At 45.3% G+C, this 24,983-nt stretch overlaps 2 protein-coding genes across 5 annotated transcripts in view; one reads left to right on the top strand and one right to left on the bottom strand.

The window, feature by feature from the left end:
* The window catches only part of FLRT1 (fibronectin leucine rich transmembrane protein 1), an 84,576-nt gene extending 69,678 nt beyond the window's left edge, over positions 1-14,898 (top strand). For both annotated transcript variants that reach the window (XM_074959743.1, XM_074959744.1), the window contains one exon: positions 12,167-14,898. In XM_074959743.1, coding sequence (XP_074815844.1) covers positions 12,214-14,199 — 1,986 coding nt within the window. In that variant the 5' untranslated portion in view covers positions 12,167-12,213 and the 3' untranslated portion in view covers positions 14,200-14,898. The remainder of the gene's footprint in view (positions 1-12,166) is intronic.
* The window catches only part of MACROD1 (mono-ADP ribosylhydrolase 1), a 182,268-nt gene that overhangs the window by 126,608 nt on the left and 30,677 nt on the right, over positions 1-24,983 (bottom strand). The window lies entirely within an intron of this gene.

The raw sequence follows: 24,983 nt of genomic DNA, 5'->3' as shown, positions 1-24,983 counted from the left end.
CTTGAGCTAGGCTAACTCAAGTTAACTCTGCAGTGAAGACAGAGCCTCAGCCAGTTCTGGTTAAACCCCACTGAGGCTAGAGGGTTAACCATATACATCCGCATGAGGTGACACTCCACTTGCCCCTTCAAATACTGACAGCTAAGTAGCATTTAACAGCATGTTAGCTAACATGAGCCTCCCCCAAGTCTGGGTTCTAACATCACTTCATTTTCTAGTGGAGACAAGAGAAAAAATTTTCAAAAGCCATTTAAGGGACTTTGGAGCCTAAATCCTATTTTCTAAAGGGATTTGGGGTAGATTTCCAAAGGGATTTAGGTGCCAAAAGATGAAGATAGGAGCCTACTGGCATATTCCAAAGCCCCTAGGCACTTAGGGCCATATTTTCAAGTAGAACTAATAGGGCAAAGTACAAGGACTTAGGAACTAACAACAAGAATTTCTGCTACAAACTGAGGGCTCATCAGTTGGAACCAACTTAGGAGCAGACCTGGGTGTTCCCTGATCGCAGGATGAGCCACCAATGTGATGTGGCCAAGAAAAAGACAAATGTGATCCTAGAATATATCGGGTGTGGGATTTCCAGTTGAGTTAGGGAAGTATTAATGCCACGGGACAAGGTACTGGGAAGACCTCATCTGGATACTCTGTACAGTTCTGGTCACCCACATCCAAGGTAGAAGAATTCAAACTGGCCCGGGTGCAGAGGAGGGCTCCTAGGCTGATCAGGGTAATGGAGAGGCGATCTTACTAGAGATGACTGAAAGAGTTGGGCTTGTTTAGCCTGGTCAAACAAAGGCTGAGAGGGGATCTGGTTGCTCTCTCTACATACACGAGGGGGGTTGACCCCAGGGAGGGAGGAAGAGCTATTGAAGCTAAAGGACAGTGTTGGCACAGGAACAAATGGGGATAAACTGGACAAGAATCAATTGAATCTGGCAATGAGAAGAAGGTTTCTCCCTGTCACAGAAGGGAAGTTCTGGAGCAACGTCCCAGTCGGAGCAGTGGGAGGCAAACATCCCAGCTAACTTGAAGACGGAGCTTGACAAGTTTCAGACCGTGATGGGCTGCATGACCCTTCTCATCCTTTGTATCTAGACAATGGGGACTTAAACCTGGGTCTGCCACATCCCACCCATCCCTAACCACCAGCAGAGAGAATCTCTCTCTGGCCCAATTAATTATTCTACAACATGGAACAGCTTTGCCAGGAGAAAGAGAGAGAGACTGATTACAACGCAGTGGTCAGGGCATGACGCCTGGGATGTGTGAGAGCCAGGTTGAGGCCCACATCAGGCAGAGCAGGGACTTGCATGTAAGCCTCCCGTAACCCAGATGAGTGCCCTGACCACTGAGATAGGCTGGGCTTGTTGCAAGCTCTTTTCCCCAACCAGAAATTCCCTCCTGGACCATCAAAACCAATACGTGGAAATGGAGCTGAGCAGTGATCTTGGCTCACCAGCTGCCTAACTGCTGTCAGGTTTAAACTCTCAAGTGAACCACAAGAGACCCCGGAAGTCATTTCATTACAAGTCTGAATATCAGAGTTTAAGATTAATAAACCCTTCATTTATCACTTCACCAGGCCCCTAAACATTATTCACTGCATAACTCAAAGGGCTGGAGCATCCTTGGCTTGCACTAAGGCTGGTGGGACTAGAGAGCACTCAGCACCCTGCTGGATGGGGCCCTAAATGCTTGGTTTGTTGAGGCATTAGCAGCTTTGTTACAAACCAAGGCTGTGAAAGATCCCCTGTGGACAGAATAATTATTATTGATTATAAAAGCAGATAAACCCAGCCAGGACACAGCCGCGCTGAAAGACACGATAAACCTCGCAAGCGGCTTTCAGCGTTGCAAAGAGTTCCTGTTTAATAATAATAATATGGTTTGTGTTATAGCAGCGACTCAGACCTCTGCCGAGCTCAGGGCCCCTATTGTGCCAGGCACTGCCCAAACTCCAACTGACCCCAGAGCCCCTGTTGTGCCAGGCACTCGCCAAACTCCAACCGAGCGCTGATCCCCTGTTGTGCTGAGCACTGCACGGACCCCCAATTGAAAAACAGTCCCTTCCCCAAAGAGCTTGCAATCTATATAGAGAAAGAGTGGGAGGGGAAACAGAGATGCTGAGAGGGGAAGGAACATACTCAAGGTCATATAGCAGATTAGTGGCAATGCCAGGACTTGAGCCCAGGGAGGCAGTGTAGTCCAGTAGCTAGCGCACAGGACTGGGGCTCAGAATACCTGGGTTCTTGTCTCAGCTCTACCACTGACCTACTAAGTGACCTTGGGCAAATCAGCTCTGTGCCTCAGTTTCGCCTCCCCACCCTTTGTCTATTTAGACTGTACTGTCTTTAGGGCAGGGACTGTTTCTCAATGTGTCTGTATGGCGTCTGGCACAATGGAGGTCCAGATTTTGGTTGGGGTCTATGCAGTGCCAAGCACAATGGCGTTCTGATTTTGGTCAGGGTCTGGGCAGCATCTGGTACAATGGAATCCCGATCTTGGTTGGGGTTTTTAGGTGGTACAATACAATAACATCCTCATACCACAGTAAACCCTGGACCATGCTGTTTCTTCATCCTACACTGAACAGATTTTGCCACTACTTTATTACTGAGTCTAACATTTTACATTTTCTCCTTCCATTTTTTAACTATACATATATATATATATATTTTTTTAAATGTTTCCGCGAACACCTAATAAAAAACAAACTGATCCAACTGACGCCCAGTATGGGAGATGGAATGTGGATATCTCCTAATGAAGGGAAGCTCCAAATTACTCCTCTTCTTATACCATTTTCCCCCTAGAAAAATATTGTCATATCAGATGTTGCTATCAATATAATTAACCTCCCCAGACCCAAATTTGAATTTTCTTTTCCCCACCCCGCTTCTAACGTGTATCATTTTCTATTAACTGGAGCAATTTTCGTTTCTATTAGCCCTGGATACAATGCAACTGAGCGAACTTCTTTTAACAATCCCTTTTGAGAGGCATTTGCATACCTGTCTGCAATTACAGCCAAGATAAGGCTCGATGCATAATGCATGCAGCATGAAATTGGCAAAATAATTAACTCTAGGGTTGTTTTTTTTTCCTTAAGAAGTGGGCACATTACAAGTTCTATAAAAAGACACCTAGAGATAAACATCAGACAGAATCTCAGCTAAGTCAGTTTGTCCTGCTCCGAGGTGACTCTTTGGTTTGCACCGTGATAGCATCTTGGTAACGAAAGAACGACTCATTTATAAAACTTCCCATCTGCTTGCAATTTAAAGAGGATCAGGTTGGATTTGGATGGGGAACTTTTAAGGAGTACCTACAGGAGTGGCAGTTCAGTGTCAGGTGTGTAAATGGGGGAGGTATTTATAAGGAGGCGATATTTAGTGCACAGCACACTAGACTGGGATGCAGGACACCTGGGTTCTATTTCTGGCTCTGCCATTGCCCTCCTTCATGACCATGGGCAAGTCATGGGCTCTGTCTGTGCCTCAGTTTCCCCATCTGTAAAATGGAGACAATGATAGTACCAGAGACCAGGATGAGACCTTCATGGGGTGGGGGGAGATTACCCCACATTAGCCCACTACTGGATTCTGACCCTTCCTGTGAATCATCTGGTACCAGCCACTCCGAGAAATAGGAAACTGGATTAGATGGACCTTGACTCTGATCCAGTCTGGCAAATCCAATTCCGGTATTTACACTTTCAAAAGGAGGTTGAAAAATTTGAAAGGATCCAGAGAAGAAGCACAAGAAGGATACAAAGTCTGGAGAACCTGCCTTAAAGTGGGATACTTGCGGAGATCAATCAATCTAGTTAGCTAATCAAAGAGCAGGTTAGGTGGTGACTTGATCGCAGCCTATAAGAAAGTTTACAATATGGAGATTTCTGAGAACAGAGGGCTCTTAAATCCTCTGTCTAATCCTGGTGCCCACAATTCAGGAAGGATGATGATAAATTGGAGAGAGCAATAATGATTAAAGGATTGGAAAACATGCCTTATAGTGAGAGACTCCAGCAAACCAAAGGTTAAGGGGTGACTTGATCACAGTTTATAAATATCTACATGGAATACAGAAATTGGGCTCTGCAATCTAGCAGATGCAGACCTAACATGATCCAATGGCTGGAAGTTGAAACTAGACAAATTCAGATCAGAAATAAGGTGTGACTTTTTTAGCCTCACTCAAAGACTCTAAGTGATGGAGAATCCACCCTTTCTCTGGATCAGCTCTTCCAATAGTTAATCCCCCTCCCCTTATTTCTAGTGTGAATTTGTCTAGCTTCACCTCATGGCCATTGGGTCTCCTGCCTTTGTGTGATGGACTGAAGAGCCCTCTGCTCTCTAAATCTTTTCCCCAAAGAGGTACTTCTAGACCATGGTCAAGTCACCTCTTAACCTTCTCTTGGAGAAACTAAACAGAATTATCATCTTAAGTCTCTGACTCGAAGGCAGGTTTTCCAGACCTTGAATCATTCTCATAGCAATTTTCTAAACCCTTTCCAGTTTGTCAACCTCCTTTTTGAAATATGAACACCAGAACTGGACACGGTATCCCAGTAATGGTCTCATCAATGCCGTGTAGAGAGGTAATACTACCTCCAGACTCCTACTTGATATTTCCCTGTTATATGCCCAAGGATCATGTTCACCCTCATAGCTACAGAATCCCACCGGGAGATCATGTGCAATTGGTTAGGCAGGAGGTCAGATTAGAATAATGGTCCTTTACTGGCCTTAAAATCTAGCAAAGCAGGTAACTCTGAGCCTAACCTCCCAGAATGGAGTTAAGGGGCACTGTGTAGAGTTGGTCAGAAATTTTCCAATGGAACAGTCTTCTGTCAGAAAAAGCCAATTCAATGAAATCAAAATGTTTCACGGGAATGTCTTGATTTCATCAATGTTTTCAACAAAAAATTATCAAACTATTTTGTTCAACTTTATCATATTTACTATTATGTTATGTACAATATATAATCATTTTCCAGGCCTCAAATCATTCCTACTGCAATTTTCAGAAGCTTTTCCAATTTGTCCACACTCTCTTTTGAAGAGTGGACACCAGCATTGGTCACGGTACCCAATAAAATAGTAGAAGCAGTGGAACAGGTTATCTAGGGAGGTTGTGGGATCGCTGTCATTGGAGGTTTTTAAGAACAGGTTGAATAAACACTTGTCAGGGATGGTCTAAGTATACTTGGTCCTGCCTTAGCATGAAGGGGACCTCTTGAGGTCCCTTCCAACCTTATATTTCTATGATTCTATATTATAATATAAAAATCAAAGTGACAAACTTGAAATAAAGTGCTTCAAAAATGCCATTTCTATATTTCCAAATCAAAATTGTTCAGAATTTTCACTTCACAAGAAATTTAAAAATTTCTAAGTCAGGACCAAAGGAAATTCCAAAGTGTCAGAAATGTCTGCAGAACAGAAATCCCAAATTCCGACCACTGTCCAACTGGATAAAATCACATCCTTACTATTTGTACTAACTAAATCCATGGCACTTTTCCTGAGTTGGGGGTTTAAAGTCCTGAGTAAATGACACTCAAGGTAGCTGTATGCGGTCCTTGGGGATGTAGGGGGAGAGGAAATAAGATTTGAAAGTGCTTTTCAAATATTAAACCAATGAAGTTTAATCATCCACATGAGGGTGTCATAATCATCACCCCCATTTTACAGCCTGGGGAATATGAGCTGAAAAGAGGTGGTAGGGGCTCAAGGGAATGCAGCTAGGCATGGAACCTGGGTGTCCTGACTTCCAGGCCCCTGCTCTAACCACTAGACCCCACTACCTGCCCAGAGCTGGGGACAGAACCCAGGAGTAAGCAGCACTGTGTTTGTGTGGGGGCTGTTTTAAATACATTTCTCCTTTTAAAGAGCCACTGAAACAGACAGACAAAAGCTCATATTCCACGCCCAACTCCTCCTCACAATTAATCCCTGCAGTATGACTAAACGGAACCACATTTCCTCCAGGGAACCTTTCCCCCACACCCAGTGTTAGGTGGGGCAGATCTGAGTAGCTTTTAGCAGCATTGCACACACACCCCCGACACGTGCTCCCCAGTCCACTAGCTTCCCACTATGAAATCCTCACCAGCACCACCTCCCACTCTCCTCCATCTCCTTCATCTCTCCCCCTTCTTTTGATTTGGCCTTTGCAAAAGGCACACATGAGACAGGCCGTGATGTCTAGTTGCTTCTGTTCTGCTGTCTGTGTGGATGCAGATGGGCCCCAGAGGGATAAACTGCGGAGCAAGGAGCTGAGCTTTGGGGGCAACTGAGTTTAAAGTATTGGAGTCACAGCAATGCTAACAGATCCCTTCAAACTCCCATCGGCCAGTGCGTACAACTGGTGGAAACTTGCATTCAGGGATGGAATAAAGCACCAGATTTTTATATTCCTCCACCCTGAAAAGAGGTGGATTAACAGCAGTTCTCAACTTGGGGTCCGCAGACACTGTCTAAGGGGTCCACGAAAGGCTCTCGTTACCATAGAACAGTGATTTTCAACCTGGAGTCCCCAGATTATGTTTAAAGATTTCCAAAGAGGCCACAGCTCCATCTGAAAAATTTTAGGGGTCTGCAAATGAAAAAAAGGGTTGAGAACCACTGGATTAAGGCACCTCATTTGTCGCATTCTCCCCCAGGCCCACTGGCTTCAAAATAACCGAGGGCCAAAACAGAAATGCCACCACGGCAAAGGAACAGAGAGCATCTCCCACGGTGCTAAGGCCCTCATACCAATCAGTAGCCATATGCAAGGCTGGAAGTTTGGGCAAGGGGCCTGCAATGGAAGTGAATGGATTGTTCTAAATGTAATGGGGGGCAGATTCCCAGGTGGTGTAAATCGCCGGCATTCCACTGACGTCAATAGGGCCAGATTCCCAGCTGCTATAAACTGCAGGCTGGCTTGGGAGTTTATTACTCCTCCCTGGCTGGCTGACGCTGTCTGCAGAGCAATGCAGGAGCGTTGCCTGATGGAACGTCAAGATGCATGGGCAGATTTTAATGTTTAAACGTATTTCCTCAGGCAAAGAAGGCTTGGCAAGCTGCAGAGTGGATTTAGCAGCAGTATGAATTATTAGGCAGGTTAAAGACTCCAGCAGGAATTCAAATGGTTTATTTTGGTGCGTGTCATGGTAAAGCTCAGCCGCTCAGAAGCATCACTCTGCATTGATCATGGGGCTACACTTCCATCAGCCTTCACCCCCAACTCTTGGCAGCCAATGCAAGCTTTTCCAAAGGGATTTTGTTGGCCCAGTTTGAGATGCCTTAAAAGAGTCTGATTTTCACAGCCCTTTGTTCAAATCAGCCTCCTCTTGAGGTGATTGGGTTAGCTCCCAACCCTTATTCCCAGCGGGGTTAAGATTAGCACCCAGGTCTCCTGATTTGCACTGTCAGTCCTTGGTGCCCTTGTCACTAGTCCACACTGCCTCCATATGGGACCTTGGCTAACTATGCTAGGCAGGCAGTGCTGCCTAGTGGATAGGGCATTGCACGTGGACTCAGGAAACTTGTGTTCAATACCTAGCTCTGCCACTGGCCTGCTGGATGACCCTGGGCAAGTCGCCTCACTGCCTTATACCTCAGTTTCCCCATTTGTAAGAAGGGGATAATGATCCTGACCTCCTGTGTAAAGTGCTCGGAGTTCTACTGTTGAAAGATGTGGTAGAAGAGCTAGGGGCTATTAGTAACTCAGTACGTGGTGTCAGTGACAGTTAGGCTGAATTCATTGCCACAAGAAACTTCTGACTTTAGCAAGATTTCAAAAGGAGAATTAGACTGGCAAAGTCTTCCAAGTTTAGAACTGGCCTAAGTGCCATTCTTAGAAGCCTAAATCCCCACCCAGGTCTTCTATATCTCAGACTTGCACACTTACCCCTGCACCACCCTTCCCTTGCAGTTTGCAGCTGCTTTACACTTACTCTGCATGGCAAAAGCTATGCACAAAACCAGAGCGATCAGGACCAAGAAACCGTTTGACTCACTGAACGGCTAGAGTATTAATAAAGCATCTTTAACTATCTGAGGAACTTTTATGGTCCCATCAGGTGGATGAACAATGGATTTTTCGGTTCATTGGCAGTTTTGAAAAGTAAAAAAACAAAAATCATTTCTTGTCAGACCAAAAATTTAAAAAAGTTATATTGTCAGTGAATTGGAAAGTCAGGGGGAAAAATTGTTTCAGGTTGAACAAAACACCTCGTTTTGACAAAATCAAAGCATGCTATTTTGAATTTGAACCTTTTTGAACTTTCAAAAACAAAATTAAAAGAAGTGTTCATGCTGACATATCAAAATCTTTCCTGTTGAAAATGTCAAAACTGTTTTGATTTTTCAGAATTTTTTTAAAGTTTCTTTCTGAAACAAAAAAAAATGTGTGAAATCAACACAAATTCATTTTTGATGGGGCCCATCCAACGCAGTATCCCTGCACCATCCTTGCTGCCCCAGATTAGACCAATGGGCCAATCTATCCCCCACTTCCTTAGGTCACACCAGTGGTCCATCCAACCCATTCGCTGCAGTTGAGACCTATCTATGTAAGGTACCCAATCTTGCCCTCTATTACCATAATACCTGAGCACCTCACAATCTTTTAATGTATTTATCTTCTCAACCCCCCATAAAGTGGGGCAATGCTATCCCCATTTTACAGGATGGGAAACTGAGGCACAGAGAAGCTCAGTGACATGCCTCAGGTCCCCTAGGAAGTCTGTGGGAGAGCAGGAATTGAACCTCGGTCTCCCAAGTCCAAAGCTATTGCCATAACCACTGCATTACTGTTTGTAAAGCTCACTGCAGGTTAGTTCTGATGCATTGTCCTTCACAAGAGGTTAAGAAAAATTGTTCAAAGCAATTTTAAGGAAGGAATAGGAAAAAATATCCACAGTTTGTCTTCAAAGAAGCAGCAGGGGCCAAAAGAGATTGGGAAATGAGACCCTTATTTGGCAGTGAGAGATACTGAGCCATAAAGGATTTTATGTCTCATAATGGAGGAAATGGCCAAAACTAAGAGTGAGCCGGGGAAAAAGGAGACAGGGAAGAAAAAAAAAGAAATGTAAAATTTATAGAGGAGCCGAATGCATAATGAACTCAAGCAAAGTGAGTGGTTCCTAGTGATTTAATGGGCACTGGCCCAGCAGAAGACCTCGCTGGCTCAAATCTTCCATGTAAAGGCCTTGTAAAAAACTAACATTGGATGGGGTTTAACTCAGGTGAGGTGAAAGGGCCCCGGGTGAGTCCCTGTAAAGCATAACCTGCGGTAGAACTCACTGGCACTGTTCTCCACAGGCAGCCTTTCACTGCAGCCAAGCTGGGGGACAAAGACACAGCCACAAGGAAGGGAGGTGAGGTGAGGTTAGGGATAGATAGATAGATGGGAGTGTGTAGGGGGATGGATGGATAGATAGGTGAGAGGTGTTTTTGGGAAGTGATGGGGAGAGAAAGAGGTATCTATTTTTAAACTGCAATAGAAAGAAAGAAAGAAAGAAAGAAAGAAAGAAAGAAAGAAAGAAAGAAAGAAAGAAAGAAAGAAAGAAAGAAAGAAAGACCATCTAGAACAAAACCTCTGTGTTAAGGCGCAGTAAAACTGGAGCAGGGTGTGTGCCTATGAGTCTGAGTTATGGGAGGTGCCAGCAGGGCTTTGGCCCTAGAGCAAAGCCCCTGTGTTAAGGTGCAGTAAAACTGGAGCAGGGTGTGTGAGTCTGAGTTATGCGAGGTGTTCCTGGAATGGGGATTACTCCCCTCCCCAGTGAAGACATCATCTAGGCCAATGGTCCCCAAAATTCACTTTGTGCCCCCCTTACCTCTAGGAGAGTGCACCCCATAGTTTGGGGACATCTAATCTAGGCACACCCCTCCCATTGCTTTACCACCATGCAATCCTCTGTTCCCATCTACTCCTCTGCATCCCTCTCCCAGCTACACAAGGATCCAGGCAAATAAAACCTACCCATAAAACCAGGCGATTTACTGCACTTAATTTGATAGGCTACATAAACCATGAAATATAAACAACAGGACATAAAAGAGCAGCCAAAGGAGGTGGCCTTGCAACAAAGTGCCCTGTGGCCTGGACGCTCTCTCCTCTGCAAAGATCTGTTGCCGCGCAGTTGTGAAACTCAGAGGCTGGGTGCTAACACAGCAGGAAGGATGCTAAGGCAGGAAGATGAGTGTCTGCAATAGAGGCAGGAAGCAGGAGCGCTCTGGTCCGTGACTCCATAAACTCCACCATTATCCATCATGCCACAGCGCAAGATACAATCTCAACTCTATTACAATCCTGAGCCAACATAGGTATTGTGCAAAGTGGTAACAACCTAGGATCCACACACACATACAAGGTGACATGCAGCTGTTGTTACACAGCCTCAGAAATTCATCCATCTCTGCTTAACTTTAGTTCAACCAGAAATTATTCCAGGGCCGTCCTGTGGCCTTTCACCCTGGAGATCAGAATAGATTATCACGGGGTACCTTCTGACCTTAGAATCTATGAACTTCGGGACTTTGCACTTGAAGCTGGCTGCAGCCCCAGGCACACCTCAGAGAGAGCATGATCTAATGGCTAAGCCCTTATGAGGGGAATGAGGACACCTGGGTTCTATTCCCGGCTCAGAAAGTGGGGCAGGAACTGTCTATTACTTTGTGTGTGTACAGTGCCTAGCAAAATAGAGGCCCAATCTTGGCTGTCCCTTAAGCGCTACTATAATACACATGGTTAAAATTATAGCAGTTAGAGCAGCAGGGCTGGGTGTCAGGACACCATGGTCCTAGTCCCAGCTCTGGAAGGAGAGTGGGGTCTATTGGTTGCAGCAGGATGGGCTGAATCCCTGGTTCTAGTGTGGTCTAGTGGTTAAAGCAGGGGGATGAGAATCCAGATACCTGGATTCTATTCCTATCTCTCCCATTACCATAATAATGCCTAGGAGTCTCAGTCATGGACAAGGACCCCATTGTGTTAGGCTCCCTGTGTACATGCCTCCACACTAATGGCTATGCCGGTAACTACATCAGTAAAAAGTCATCCCACAATCCACATAATTATACTGAGACAAACACTGTGTGCACAGCAGGTCTTAGACTGCAAGATCTTTGGGGCAGGGGATGTCTCTCACTATGTGTCTGTGCAGGGCCCGGCACAATGGGACCCCGATCTCAGTGGGCTCTGTGCAGTGCCAACACTATCAATTTGATCGACGGATCTATATCTATGCACTACCGTAACACCACTAATAACGTGTAAATCTCAAATCCCCTGAAAGACACAAATCTGCAGTGCATTAGTTTCTCTCTGACACCCTTTACCGAGAGGAAAGATGGGACGAGTGGGTGGCTGAGCGACAAGGAGAGACAAATGCATGCAGGTAGCGGGAATGTGCGCACGTCTCTGTTATCTGCTTCTAATGTATGCAGTGTTGTGGCTACATCTCCGAGGCAGCTGGAAGCTGGCGTGTCAGCGTTGCCATTAGAAAGCTCTTATTAACATGGATTTATACGTCTTCTGCAGCAGATTTTGCAGCCTGACAGATGCCGGGGGAAGATTTAGTGCTGGAAGCAAAGTGAGGTGGGGGGGTGCATTAGTGGTGTTGGATTTTTTAATTGATAAGGGGATCTGCTTTTTGGGTCGTAAAAGGAAAAAAACCACCCCAGATTTCATCTGGACCATGGAGAAGTTTTGTTGGGATTTTTAGCTGAGTGATTTTATTTTTCAATCATCAAAAATAGATGTACCTATCGGCTGACTGAGACTTTGTTGTGAGGTGGTGTGATCTATTGGTCAAGGCACTGGACTAGGACTCCAGACACTTGGATTCTGTTCCTGGCTCTGTCATTGACTTGCTGGGTGACCTTGGGCAAGTCACTGCCTCTCTGTTTCCTTCACAACTCTTTGTCTGTTAGAGTCTAAGGTCTTCAGGGACTGCCTTTTGCTGTGTGTCTGTGAAGAGTCAGCATATCAGGGCCCTGATATTGGTGGGGGGTCTATGCAGTGCCTGACCTGATAGATCCATCGATCGATTGATAGACAGAACACCCAATGCTCAGCCCCCATTCCCATGTTGCAGGCCTACCCCATTTCTAATCCCCATGTAGCTCCACCTCCATAATTCAGGCTCCTCCCATTTCTCTCCCCTCTACAGGTCCCAAAGGTGTAACCCAGGGTCCACTCCCCACCACCCCCGGCACAATGACAACAGCATCCACGGTGACCTCCACAGTGGTGACCACAGCATCAGCCATGGACCTGCGTGACTGGCTCTTGCTGTGCTATGGCCTGGTGGCCTTCCTGAGCGAGGTGATGGCCAGTGGTGCCTCCTGCCCCTCGGTGTGCCGCTGCGACAACGGCTTCATCTACTGCAACGACCGGGGCCTGACTTCCATCCCAGCCGACATCCCTGACGATGCCACCACCCTGTACCTACAGAACAACCAGATCAACAACGCTGGTATCCCCTCCAACCTCAAGTCCAAACTCAACGTCCAGGTGATCTATCTCTATGAGAACGACCTGGACGAGTTCCCCGTCAACCTGCCACGCTCACTGCGGGAGCTGCACCTCCAGGACAACAATGTGCGCACCATCGCTCGCGACTCCCTGGCCCGCATCCCCCTGCTGGAGAAGCTCCACCTGGACGACAACTCCGTCTCCACTGTCAGCATTGAGGACGACGCCTTTGCTGACAGCACCCGCCTCAAGCTGCTCTTCCTGTCCCGCAACCACCTCAGCAGCATCCCGTCTGGCCTGCCTCGCACTTTGGAGGAGCTGCGGCTGGATGACAACCGCATCTCCACCATCCCGCTGCACGCCTTCAAAGGGCTGAACAGCCTGCGGCGGCTGGTGCTGGATGGGAACCTGTTGGCCAACCAGCGCATCGCCGACGACACCTTCAGTCGGCTGCAGAACCTCAGCGAGCTGTCCCTGGTGCGCAACTCTCTGGCTGCCCCTCCGCTCAATCTGCCCAACTCCCATTTGCAGAAGCTGTACCTCCAGGATAACGCCATCAGCCACATCCCCTACAACACCCTCTCCAAAATGAGGGAGCTCGAGAGGCTGGACTTGTCCAACAACAACCTCACCACTCTGCCCAAGGGCCTGTTCGATGACCTGGAGAGCCTGACCCAGCTGCTGCTCAGGAGCAACCCTTGGTTCTGTGGTTGCAACCTCATGTGGCTGAGGGACTGGGTCAAGGCCCGGGCTTCAGTGGTCAATGTGAGGGGGCTGATGTGTCAAGGGCCAGATAAAGTGAGAGGCATGGCCATCAAGGACATCACCAACGAGATGGATGAGTGCTTTGAGGCGGGTGCACAGGGCAATGCAGTGGCAGCCAAGACCACCACCAGCCACGCAGCCGTCACCACACCTCAGGGCTCCCTCTTCACCCTCAAGGCCAAGCGACCTGGGATCCGCCTGCCAGACTCCAACATTGACTACCCGATGGCCACAGGGACGGGCACCAAGGCTTTGGTTCTCAATGTCAAGCCACTGACGGCCGATAGCATCCAGATTAGCTGGAAGGCCATGCTACCTGCTGCTTCCTTCCGGCTCAGCTGGCTGCGTCTGGGTCACAGCCCAGCGGTAGGCTCCATCACCGAGACCCTGGTGCAAGGGGACAAGACCGAGTACTTGCTAACGGCCCTGGAGCCCAAGTCCACCTACATCATCTGCATGGTCACCATGGAGACAGGCAGCACCTATGTGGCAGATGAAACTCCGGTGTGTGCCAAAGCAGAGACAGCTGACACCTACAGCCCCACTACCACCCTCAACCGGGAGCAGAACGTTGACCCAATGGCTGGGCTGCCTCTGGCAGGGATCATTGGTGGGGCAGTGGCCTTAGTCTTCCTCTTCCTGGTCTTGGCAGCCATTTGCTGGTATGTCCACCGGACGGGCGAGCTGCTGACGCGAGAGAGGGCCTACAGCAGGGGCAGCCGGAAGAAAGACGACTACGTCGAATCGGGTACCAAGAAGGACAACTCCATCCTGGAGATCCGAGGTCCTGGGCTGCAGATGCTTCCCATCAACCAACACCGAGCCAAGGAGGAATACGTAATCCACACGATATTCCCATCCAACGGCACCAGCTTATACAAAAGCACCCATACCATCGGCTACGGCACAACCCGTGGATATAGAGACGGCGGCATCCCAGACATAGATTACACCTATACATGATGGAGAACCATCGCTCCCTCTCAACCCCCATGCCGCCCCATGCTGCTGCCACCGGATGGCTTACAAATCGAGGAGAAACTATTTTCTCTAACAGAAACGGCTTGAGTGGCAGGCACTGGGGAGAAGGGAGGGAAAAACTATTTTGTAGAAAAACAAGGGGTGGTTAAAAATTTAAAAAAAAAAAAAAGAGACATAATTTATATTTAATATTCCAGATTTCAAACGAACAACACGTGCTCATGGATCGTCATGGATTGAGGAGAAAAAGCTACCTATTCATATCTTTCCTCTCGTGTAAATCTATTTTCTTTTTCAGGAGCTAGGTTATAAAAGAAAAAAAAATTAAACACACAACTGTCATTCCTGACTGCTGACCGTTGACGGTTCAGCCATCCCCGCTTCAGATAGGAGAGGAGGATTTTTCGCTCATTTTAATGGGATCTACTTCCAACCCTTTCCTGTCTTTATTCCCATAACTGGTTTCTTGATTTTACTTTTTATGCCGCCTTCGTCAACTGTTTTGTTAAGAGCGAACGGATTTGGATTTCCTCCCTCTCCCAAAGCTGGGGGGGAAATGGGAAAATATTCCATATTGCAGCATAGTTCATGGGCGCGGACAATTGAATTGGACCCCTTGGTTAACTCCAGACATTTCAAGTAGAAACATTATCTAATTCAATTCATAGCTTTGTCCATAGCAAAAAAATTATATATATATATATATATATATATATATATATATATATACACACACACACACATACACACACACACACACACATATATATATATATATACACACACACACACACACAAACCTCCTCCTCATCATTTTCTTCCAGACAGCTCGGGTGATGGCTTCCAGGGGATAAGATGCAGGATGCTGATGTCCAAATGTATCTCAGGTTCCATTGGGTCACATATATTTGGGGGAAGAAGTGGATTTCAATTCAGATTCCAGCACAATAGGCTTCGGTGGAAGATTCTACCTTTTGGGCCAGGTGTTGGGAAGCAGGAATGCACAGGGGGCCCATGGTGCTAGGAAAAACCCATTCTGGGTCACCGCTGGTTCGGGAGAATCCTGCCAAGATGGTTAGAATTGCTCGAAACAAAGCCACAATGGTACTTTCTTTTTAAGAGCAGGACCAGGCAGGTTTGCTCAGGAAGCCACAAAGATATGTAAGCAGCCCCAATTAACCCTCATCTATCTTCCTTGGAAAACCCAGCCTTGACTTTTAACTTTCTTCTCCTTTTATTAACATTCAAAGGTTTTAAAATTACACCCAGGTCCGAAATCAGGACAGGAGCGATTGGGTGCAATTCCATGGGCTTGGGCCTGAATGTTTTAGGAAAGGTGTGTGACACCCAGCCTTGTGCAGAGAGAGGTCAAGTGCAAGGACATGGTACTATACTCCAGCAGAGCTGGGGATAGAATCCTGGCATCCTAACTCCCAGTGTCCCCCCGCTCTAACCACTAGACCCCACTCGCTCAGGTGCACGGACCTAGCCCTGGGCTAGAACACATGCATAAGGAATCCGCTGCAGTGCCACTGTGCTCCTGTGAGGCTGTATCTCAGAGTAGGGTTTGTGGAAGGTGCATGGCGATGCCCTGGTGCTAACTACGGCATGTGGGCCTTTGTCACTAGCAGCCGAAGTATCAGATCTCAGAGGCTCATAAGGTCATCACAGAGTGGACACAGGATCTAAAGTCGCTGAAAGAGGTCTGGGGGAATCAGTGAGAGGGCTGTACCAGCCTAGGCATGAATATTCACTTGCCCCCACTGCTGCCTCCCCCCCCCACACACACACACAAAACATGCACACAGAGAAACACACATACAGAGCCAATCTCTCACACACACACACAGAGGGTCTGTCTGTCTCTCTTTCATAGAATCATAGCAATGTAGGACTGGAAGGGACCTTGCAAGGTCAGCTAGTCCACCCCCCAACACTGAGGCAGAACCATCTAAGACAGGTGTTTGTCCAACCCGTTCTGACACATCTCCAATGATGGAGATTCCACAACCTCCCTTGGAAGCCTGTTCCAGTGCTTAACTACTCTTCTTATTAGAAAGTTTTTCCTAATGTCTAACCCAAATCTCCCTTGCAGCAGATTAAGCCCATGACTTCTTGTCCTACCTTCAGTGGACATGGAGAACAATTGATCCCCGTCCTCTTTATAACAGCCCTTTACATATTGGAAGGCTATTATCAGGTCTCCCCTCAGACTTGTTTTCTCAAGACTAAACATGGCCTTTTTTTTTTTAACTTTTCCTCATAGGTCAGGTTTGCTAAACCTTCTATCATTTTTGTAGCTCTCCTCTGGACTCTGTCCAGTTTGTCCACATCTTCCTAAAGTTTGGCGCCCAGAACTGGACACAGTTCTCCAGCTGAGGCCTCACCAGTCCTAAGAAGAGTGTGACACTTACCTCCAGTGTCTTACCTATGACACAATGATATTAACCTTTTCTGCAACTGCATCATATAGTGGATTCATATTCAGTTTGTGATCCCCCATAATCCCCAGGTCCTTTTTGGCAGAACTACCACCTAGACAGTTCTTCCCCATTTTGTAGTTGTGCATTTCATTTTTCCCTCCTAAATGTAGTACTTTGCACTTGTCTTTAGTGAATTTCATCTGAGTGGTTTAGACCAGTTCTCCAATTTCTCAAAGTCATAAAATGCTTTCAACCCCTCCCAGCTTGGTGTCATCCACAAATTTCATAAGCATATTCTCCTCTCCATTATCCAAGTCATTAATGAACATATTGAATAGTACCAGACCCAGGACAGACCCCTGCAGGACCCCACTAGATACACCCTCCCAGTTTGACGGCATACCGTTGAATTACTCTTTGAATTCAGTTCTTCAACCAGTTGTACCCACCTTAAAGTAATTTTATCTAGACCACATTTCCCTAGTTTGCTTATGAGAGTGTCATGTGGGACTGTGTCAAAAGCCCAATATTAAGATCTATGTCTACTGCTTCCCCCCTATCCACTAGGCTAGTAATCCAGTGAAAGAAGGAAATTAGGTTGATTTGGCATGATATATTCTTGACAAATCCATGTTGGCTGTTACTTAGTACCCTATTATCCTCTAGGGGCTTACAAATTGGTGGTTTAATAATTTGTTATTATTTCACACATACATACATACACACACACAGAGTTGAAAATCCTTGATTCTGGAGAATAGGAATAAATACAATTATCTGGCTGATTGGAGAGCCGGCAATAAATATCCCATTAGTAATATCTGTAAAAGGTGCTGTCTCCTTGCTGATGGCTCTGCCAGTGGCTTTCATCCTTTAATAGCTAAAACAATCCCACATAAAACACTTTTACCTGCTTATGACAAAACAATAGATGCCAAAACTAAACGAATTCTAGACCAGATAACCCACAAGGATACAGAATAAAACTCCCCTGTCTTCCAGCCGCAAGAGGGGGAAAATAATCCCAAGTAAGGGAAGTGGCTAAAAGATTTGATTCTGCATTGTCCTGTGTCTTGTTTTGTCACTTATTCCAGTGCAAAGTGAGCTGCTGTTCTGATTTAGGTGGCATTTCACACCCATTTTGCATAGGCATAAAGGACAACACTTGGCTGTAGGGCAATGTGTCCTGCATTTAGACCCAATTCAGCAAAGCACTTGAGCACATGCTAGACAAGTCCCAGTGGGTGCATTTTCATTAGGAAAAAAGGTGTGTTAGCTAACATGAGTTAATATCCTAGTGAAGACAAAGCAGTCTGTAGTTTTAACACACATTAGTAGGTTGAAGTAAAAACTAGTGGAGAGCCCTGACCAAGATCAAGGCCACATCATCCTGTGCAATACAGAGATACATAATGAAAGACAGCCCCTGCCCCAAAGAGCTTACATATAAATAGACTAAGAGTGGGAGGGGATACAGAGGCAGAGAGAGGGGAAGTGATTTGCCCAAGGTCATACAGCAGGTCAGTGGCAGAGGTGGGAACAGAACCAGGTGTCCTGAATCCTAATCCTTTGAGCCATCCATTAGAACACACTGCCTTCCTAGAAACGAGCCACTTTGGGTCACATATCAAAAATGGTTTAGTTAAACTGGAGCAAACTGTGTGAACTATTTGAAACTGGTTTATATTGGTTTGACTTGTGCCTGTACGGCATTGTGTACATGGGAAGGTTGCACCAGTATAATCTAAGAGTGGATAGTCTTACTTCGATTTGAACCTGGTTTATATCAATCCTGTATACGGCATTGGCGAGACTGATACTGAAGTACTGTGTCCAGTTCAGGAGGCCATATTTTAAAAGGGATATTAAAAAATTGGAGAGGGTGCAGAGAAGACCCACAAAAATGGTCCAAGGGCTGAAAAAAATGCCTGCCAGTGAGAGACTTCATAAGCTCAAACTGTTTAGCTTTTCAAAAAGATCAGGAGGTGACTTTGATTACTAGTAAGCATGTACGTTCATGGGGAGAAAATCGCAGGCCCTAAAGGGCTCTTTAATCTAGCAAAGGAAGGCAGAACAAGACCCAGTGGCTGGAAGTTAAAGTCAGACACATTCCAATTAGAAATAAGACACCAATCTTTCGCAGTGCAAGTGATTAACCATTGGAACAAACTCCCAGGGGATGGGGTGGATTCTCCATCTCTTAGGTGTCTCCAAATTCAGACTGGCTGCCTTGCTGGAAGATGCTTTAGCCAAACGACAAGTTACTGGGCTCAGTACAGGGGGAACTGGGTGAAATGTTATGGCCTGTGTTATGCAGGAGGTCAGACTAGATGATCTAATTGCCCCTTCTGGCATCAAACCAATGGAGTACAGTCCACACACAGTCGCACCCACTTATCTATATCAGTTTAACATTAACATCTTTAGCTAAATCGGTACAACTTCTGTGGACAGCCAAGCTCTACATTTATCAACACAATCTAAATCAATATGAGCCAGGTTTAAACTGATATAAGGACATCTCCACCGACTTTTGCACTTATTTGTCTGAACACCAGGTCTTATATCTTGCTTATAATCAAAATCGTGCTAATCTCATCTCATCTACAACCAGAGTGGCAACAATTATTACTATTTATTATTTGTATTATCGGAGCCCCATTCATGGACCAGGACCCCAATGTGCCAGGAGCTATACAAACACAGAAAAAGACACAAGTCCCTGCTTCAAAGAGCTTACAATCTAAGTGTAAGATAAGAAACCTGGATACAGACAGAGCAATAGAGAGTATGGTGATTTTAATCTGAGTTAGTAACAATCCCTAGCATTTATATAACCTTTTTCATGAGTAGATCTCAAGGGCTTTACAAAGGATAAATAGCATTATCCCCACTTTAGAGGTGGGAAACTGAGGTACAGAGGGGGGAAATGACTTGCCTAAGGTCACGCAGCAGGCCAGTGGCAGACCAAGGAATAGACACCTGGTCTCCTGAATCCCACTGCAGTGCTCTATCCATAAGACCACATTGTCTGTCCAAATGCAAGCATTCAAAAATCAGAAGGGTTTTTTAAAAAAAAAAAACCAAAACCTGTGGGGTTCCTTTTATTTGTCTTCCAGATGTCACGTTCTTCTCTATAACCAGGAGAGCTGGAGATTATTTTTTAACAAGAGCTGGCAGTCATGAGAATCCAGGAGTGCAACCTGCATTATAGACAAACCCCCAGATCTGCCCTTGTGCCCACATCTGCTTTTACACTTCACCCCTTGCAAACTGCAACTGCAATTCCAGAAAAGCTTGGCTCTGATGTTCCTTGGAAAATACAGCTTCTCCAGCTGATTATGCCGCTGGTCTGTCCCAATGCAAATTTATGCAGCTAATTAGCCACTTGCCAGAACAACCGAGGGATAGGATGGAGGGATATTTATTTACAAAGTTCAGAAGAAAGTCATTTTAAAGTGGGAAAAGTCTTATTGCTCTTCCTTTCCATTCACAACCATGGCAAGGTAAAAGACGACAAAAGAAAGGCATACAGCGGAGCTTATATTTATATGATTAACACTGCATGAAAGGATCCAGCCCTCAGTTCCGGCATTCCACCTCCCACGAAGTGTAATTTTATTAAGTGTTTAACTCTACACACAGCACTTAACAAATGGAGCTAATTTGAACTAATGCTCCAAGAGGACACGTTTAGCACAATGCAAACCTGGTGCTCATTAATTCAGGTGATTCGAGCATGTTTCGCTTATGTCTTTCCCTTCCGTGCACCTGGAGTTTACAGTAACAATTTACAGCTCAGCTTGCAAAGCTGCCATAATTTAAGACAGAGCCATTCAAACAGGTAAAAAAAAGTTTTAAAATGCAAATGATTTGCCTTTATTTATTTATTTATTTGTTGCCAAAAAATTCAGTTGCTAAACTCATTAGCTGAAACAAAGCCACTTAAAGGTGACACCGAATATGGATTTTTTTTTTATGTCTGCCAAGGGTTGGCTCCTTCTGCATGAAGTGTCAGTGATCTTGGCTCTTGGGGGCCTAGGGTAACCAGATGTCCCAATTTTATAGGGACAGTCTCAATATTGGGGGCTTTGTCTTATACAGCCACTTATTACCGCCCACCCCCGTCTTGATTTTTCACACTTGCTATCTGGTCATCCTGCAGGGGCCCAATCCTGCAAATGCCATGTGAAAAGCAGGCATGAGACCAACCAGAATATTTCATGCTCACTTTGCACTAGTGTGAACGAACGAGAGTCGAGCCCTGTAGCTTCCACCATCAACATTTGATCCAGGTGGAATCTTGAGCCTAAAGACAAGCACAAAAATTCTCCGAGGAAGCAGTCTCGTCCACAGACTGTCTCTGTACCTTACAATCTAGCCTCACTACTAGACATCACTCCCCCAACACACACATTGAGCTATCTGTTCAACTCACTTATGCCATCCAGCTTGATAGCTGCCTAGGGCTTTTACTTGGAGTAACAGCAGACACCGTTCTTTGAATAGCACATAATCGTTTGGCCAGAATTCTCCACTGGCTTCTTAAATTTTCTTCTTGTTCCCTTCCATTTTTGCAGGGCCTGGTTTTTGCAATCCCAGAATCTGGAGCAATTTATCTCATCCCTCCCTCATCCCTGGGAGTTTAAAGAGATATGGGATAAAATTTTCAAATGTGCCTAAGTGACTTAGGAGACAAAGATCCATATTTAAAAGTGACGTAAGTAATATGGCACCTAAGGCTCATTGAAAGCCAACAGGATTTAGGCTCCAAAGGTATTTAGCAAACCTGATCAAAAATTTTCATACAAAACAGTTTTCCGTCAGAAAATGCTGACTGGATTAAATCCGAATTTTTTTGCTGGATTTCATCAGCATTTTTGTAGGAAATTATCCAAATTGTTTTGTTTTTAAAAGGGAGGAAAGCTTGGTTTTGATGCTGCATTTTTATATTCTAGTATCATATTGTCTAAAAGTCTAAACGAGACATTTTGACCTTATTGAAACAAAATAATTTTGAATTGTTCACAGAATGGAAATTCCATTTTTTGGCCAGCTCTAATATTTAAGCACTTAAAGATGCAGATGGGTGCCTACTAGGATTTTTAAATGTGCCTAAATGAGCTAGGTGCCTAAATCCCATTGCCTTTCACTGGGAGTTAGGTGCCTAACCTGCTTAGGGGCTTTTGAAAATCTCACTAGGCATCTACCTGCATCTCTAGGTGCCTAAATACCTTGGTAAATCTGGCCCTAAGTCACTTTTACAAATGGGTCTTGAGCTCGTAGGTCACTTAGGTGTTTTTTTAGTAGAGGTCCCTTCCTAAAGCTTTTCTCCTCCCTTAGAATAAGCTTAGCTACTTTATTCTTTCTGCGGCAGATATCTGGGCATGATCTATTGATTAGGGTTGGGGGGATGGGACTGGGAGCCAAGACTCCTGGGTTCTACTCCCAGCTCTGTTGCTGACTCACTCCATGATGTTGGGCAAGCCACATACCCTCTGTGTGCCTCAGTTTCCCCCAAGAGTAAAACAGGGATTGTGAGACTAAATTACCAAATGCTTGTAAATTGCTTCTTGCTGGGAAGTGCTACAGAAGTGCACAGTATCGTTATTTTTAATAAGTTGTGGGAACAGAGTTGTCCCTGCTCTTTGACATTCAAAGCAAAGACAATCTGGTGGAATGGTGGCCCATTTTCACCTCAGTCAGTGAGATGAGATTAAAGGCCAGCACTCTCGATCTATCTCATTTCATCTGTTTGTGACACAGTGTTCCCAAACAGTTTAAAATACATCCCGAACATAGGAATCAAAAGACTAAATCAGACCCATGCGCCATGTAGCCCAGTATCCTGGCCAGATTCTTCAGAAGTATGCTTGCATTAGGCAGATGTGGGATAATCTACCCTCTACAATCCCTAATAGAGGTCAGTTTAAGCCCTGAAGCATGAGTTTTAATATCCCTTCTAATGCTCATTTTGTTGGCATTAACTATTTTAACTCTGGATATTCTTGTTACCCAAACGTCCAATCCCTCTTTGAATCTTTCAAAGGTTCAAATCATCAGACCTGATGTTTTAAAAAATGAGGCTTTAGGGTGAGAGTCACCCTTTCAACTAATTAATTCAAGCAAGCACCACAAGTCCTGTTTTGATGGTCATATAGACGAGTTAATAGAAATACCCTTGGCCCAGATCTGGGTGCCATCAGTTTGACAGCAGTGTAACCCCCAGTTTGAAACTGATATGAATCCCAGAATTTGACACCAGTGTGACTCTCATCTTGAAATGGTGTCACTCCCAACTTGAAACTGACAACTCCCAGTTCGACACTGGTGGCACTCGCTGACTGCAGTGGAAATTACTCCTGATTTACACTGGTGAAACGCTGATCAGAATCAGGGCCCTTATGCTCGCAATCAGTGATGCACCCTTTACAAACAATTTCTTTCCTTGTCAAGGAATATTAGTCCCCTTCTCATCCTCACTTTGATGGACAGAAACTTTAGTAGAGGAGACATTCATTTTTGTTCCTTAAGATTGTTGTTATGAGATCATGAGATACTGGTTTGGTTCTTTGTTGACTTGACTCTTGTGCACTCATTTCCACCAGCGCAAAGTGAGAATGTAAATATTACCCATTCTAATTAGGTAGCACTTTGTGTGACATTCAGGGAGACAAGAAATGGGGCCCATTTAATTTTGACTTCAAGGGCAGTTTTGCCTAAGTAAATTATACAAGCTTTGCCCCTGGCTGTGCTGTAGTCTGGATGGGGGGTGGTATCAAAACCGGTGGCATCAGAACATGGTTGGCAGGGCATCTGGCTTTTTGGCACCGCAATTCCAGGGAGGGCTGGATTGATTTTCATACATGGCTAGTAAACAAAGAACAGGATTGTCTTTGAGGCTGGGGAATGCAAGGCAGAAACAAATGTATCTAAAGAGGCCTAGGAGTTCCAGCTCCTATTTGGCCTCTGTTTAAATATATCAGTATCCATTGAAAAATTTACAATACACTGTAGCCTCTACATAATGCTACTCTTACTGCTGGGGGCACTATCTAAACAGCACTCCCTTCCACTACCACTCTTAGCCTTCAAAATCTTATTTTCACTGGTTGTTGCAAGAAAAGCTATGACAGGACTAGAAAATTTGGAGCTGTGAACTCCAAGCAGTTGGTTGAAGTAATAAAGTGGGAGTGAAGTAAAGGTCAGCGATAAAGGGGGCAGAGTTAAGGTTCAGTAGTGGGAGTGAGGCATACATTAATACACCTCTATCCAACCCCAAACACTCCCTCTATCTTCTATCCATCCCCAAACACACCCCTCTCTATCTATCCAGCCCCCATCCACCCTTCTATCCATCTACCTATCTGCATACACATCTTTATATTGATCTCTGCATTCACCCATCCCTCCCTCTTTCTCCACACACATTTCCTGGGTTTGGGAGGTTTACGTTTGCATGTGCTTAACGTAAGTTTAGCCACTTTGCACATTCTGGAAAGGCACATGGTAGCAGCAGGCAACCGTAAGTCTACCTTAACCAAGTTTTGGGGTAGTTAACAGACAGGGAAAGTATTGCATAAAGCGAGGAGCATGGCTAGTATTGTCGCTGTCATCTTCATGGCTGTTAATTGACATGCAAACCAATCATCCCAAGGAGCAGCTCACCTTCCATTCCCCCACATAATCCAGATCAGAGTTGGACTGGTGCTCAGCCCAACGGACATTCAGCAGCTCAACACAGCTGCAAAGAAAGTCAGCCCCTCGCATAGCATCATTAAAAGATTCAGTTCAACTCCTTGCAAACGGGACCTCGCATAGCATCATCAGACAGACTCAGTTCTGCAAGGGATCCATTGGACCTCAAACAGCACCATCAAACAGAATCAGTTCAGCATTATGTTCAAATTCTGTATCTTCACATCAGTGGGACCACAATCCCCCCATTCGTCCATCCCTTTTCTTCTTCCGTGCATCTGCTGAGCCATGCGCAGATGGAGGCCAGCCTGGTTATCCCACCTCCTCGCCACCAAAATAAGGGTTCTTTTCTGAGAAACCAAAGTGCACTCATTGCGCGCCCTCTGGCCTCTTTCCTTTAGGTGCCTTGAAATTTTCAACGTCTGAGATGAATGTGTTCCTTTGTCCCCCCTTTTTTTTCATATAAAAATAAAAAACAAAACAAATGGACAAAAAAAAGTATGAGTTTAAAAGAAAAAAATTCTTTCCTTGTCCTTTCTTGAAATAAAATAGAAAGATTTAACTTTTATGGTGGTTTGAGTCATTCTCTCTTTGCCTGCAGGGGTGGGGCTGGGTGTGAAACTGCAAAATTAAAACAAAGGCACT

Source organism: Natator depressus, chromosome 7, assembly GCF_965152275.1.
Source record: "Natator depressus isolate rNatDep1 chromosome 7, rNatDep2.hap1, whole genome shotgun sequence".
In the NCBI taxonomy this organism is placed as follows: Eukaryota; Metazoa; Chordata; order Testudines; family Cheloniidae; genus Natator; species Natator depressus.
The sequence above is the reverse complement of the archived record's forward strand: the minus strand, read 5'-3'. Positions and strand labels throughout refer to the sequence as shown.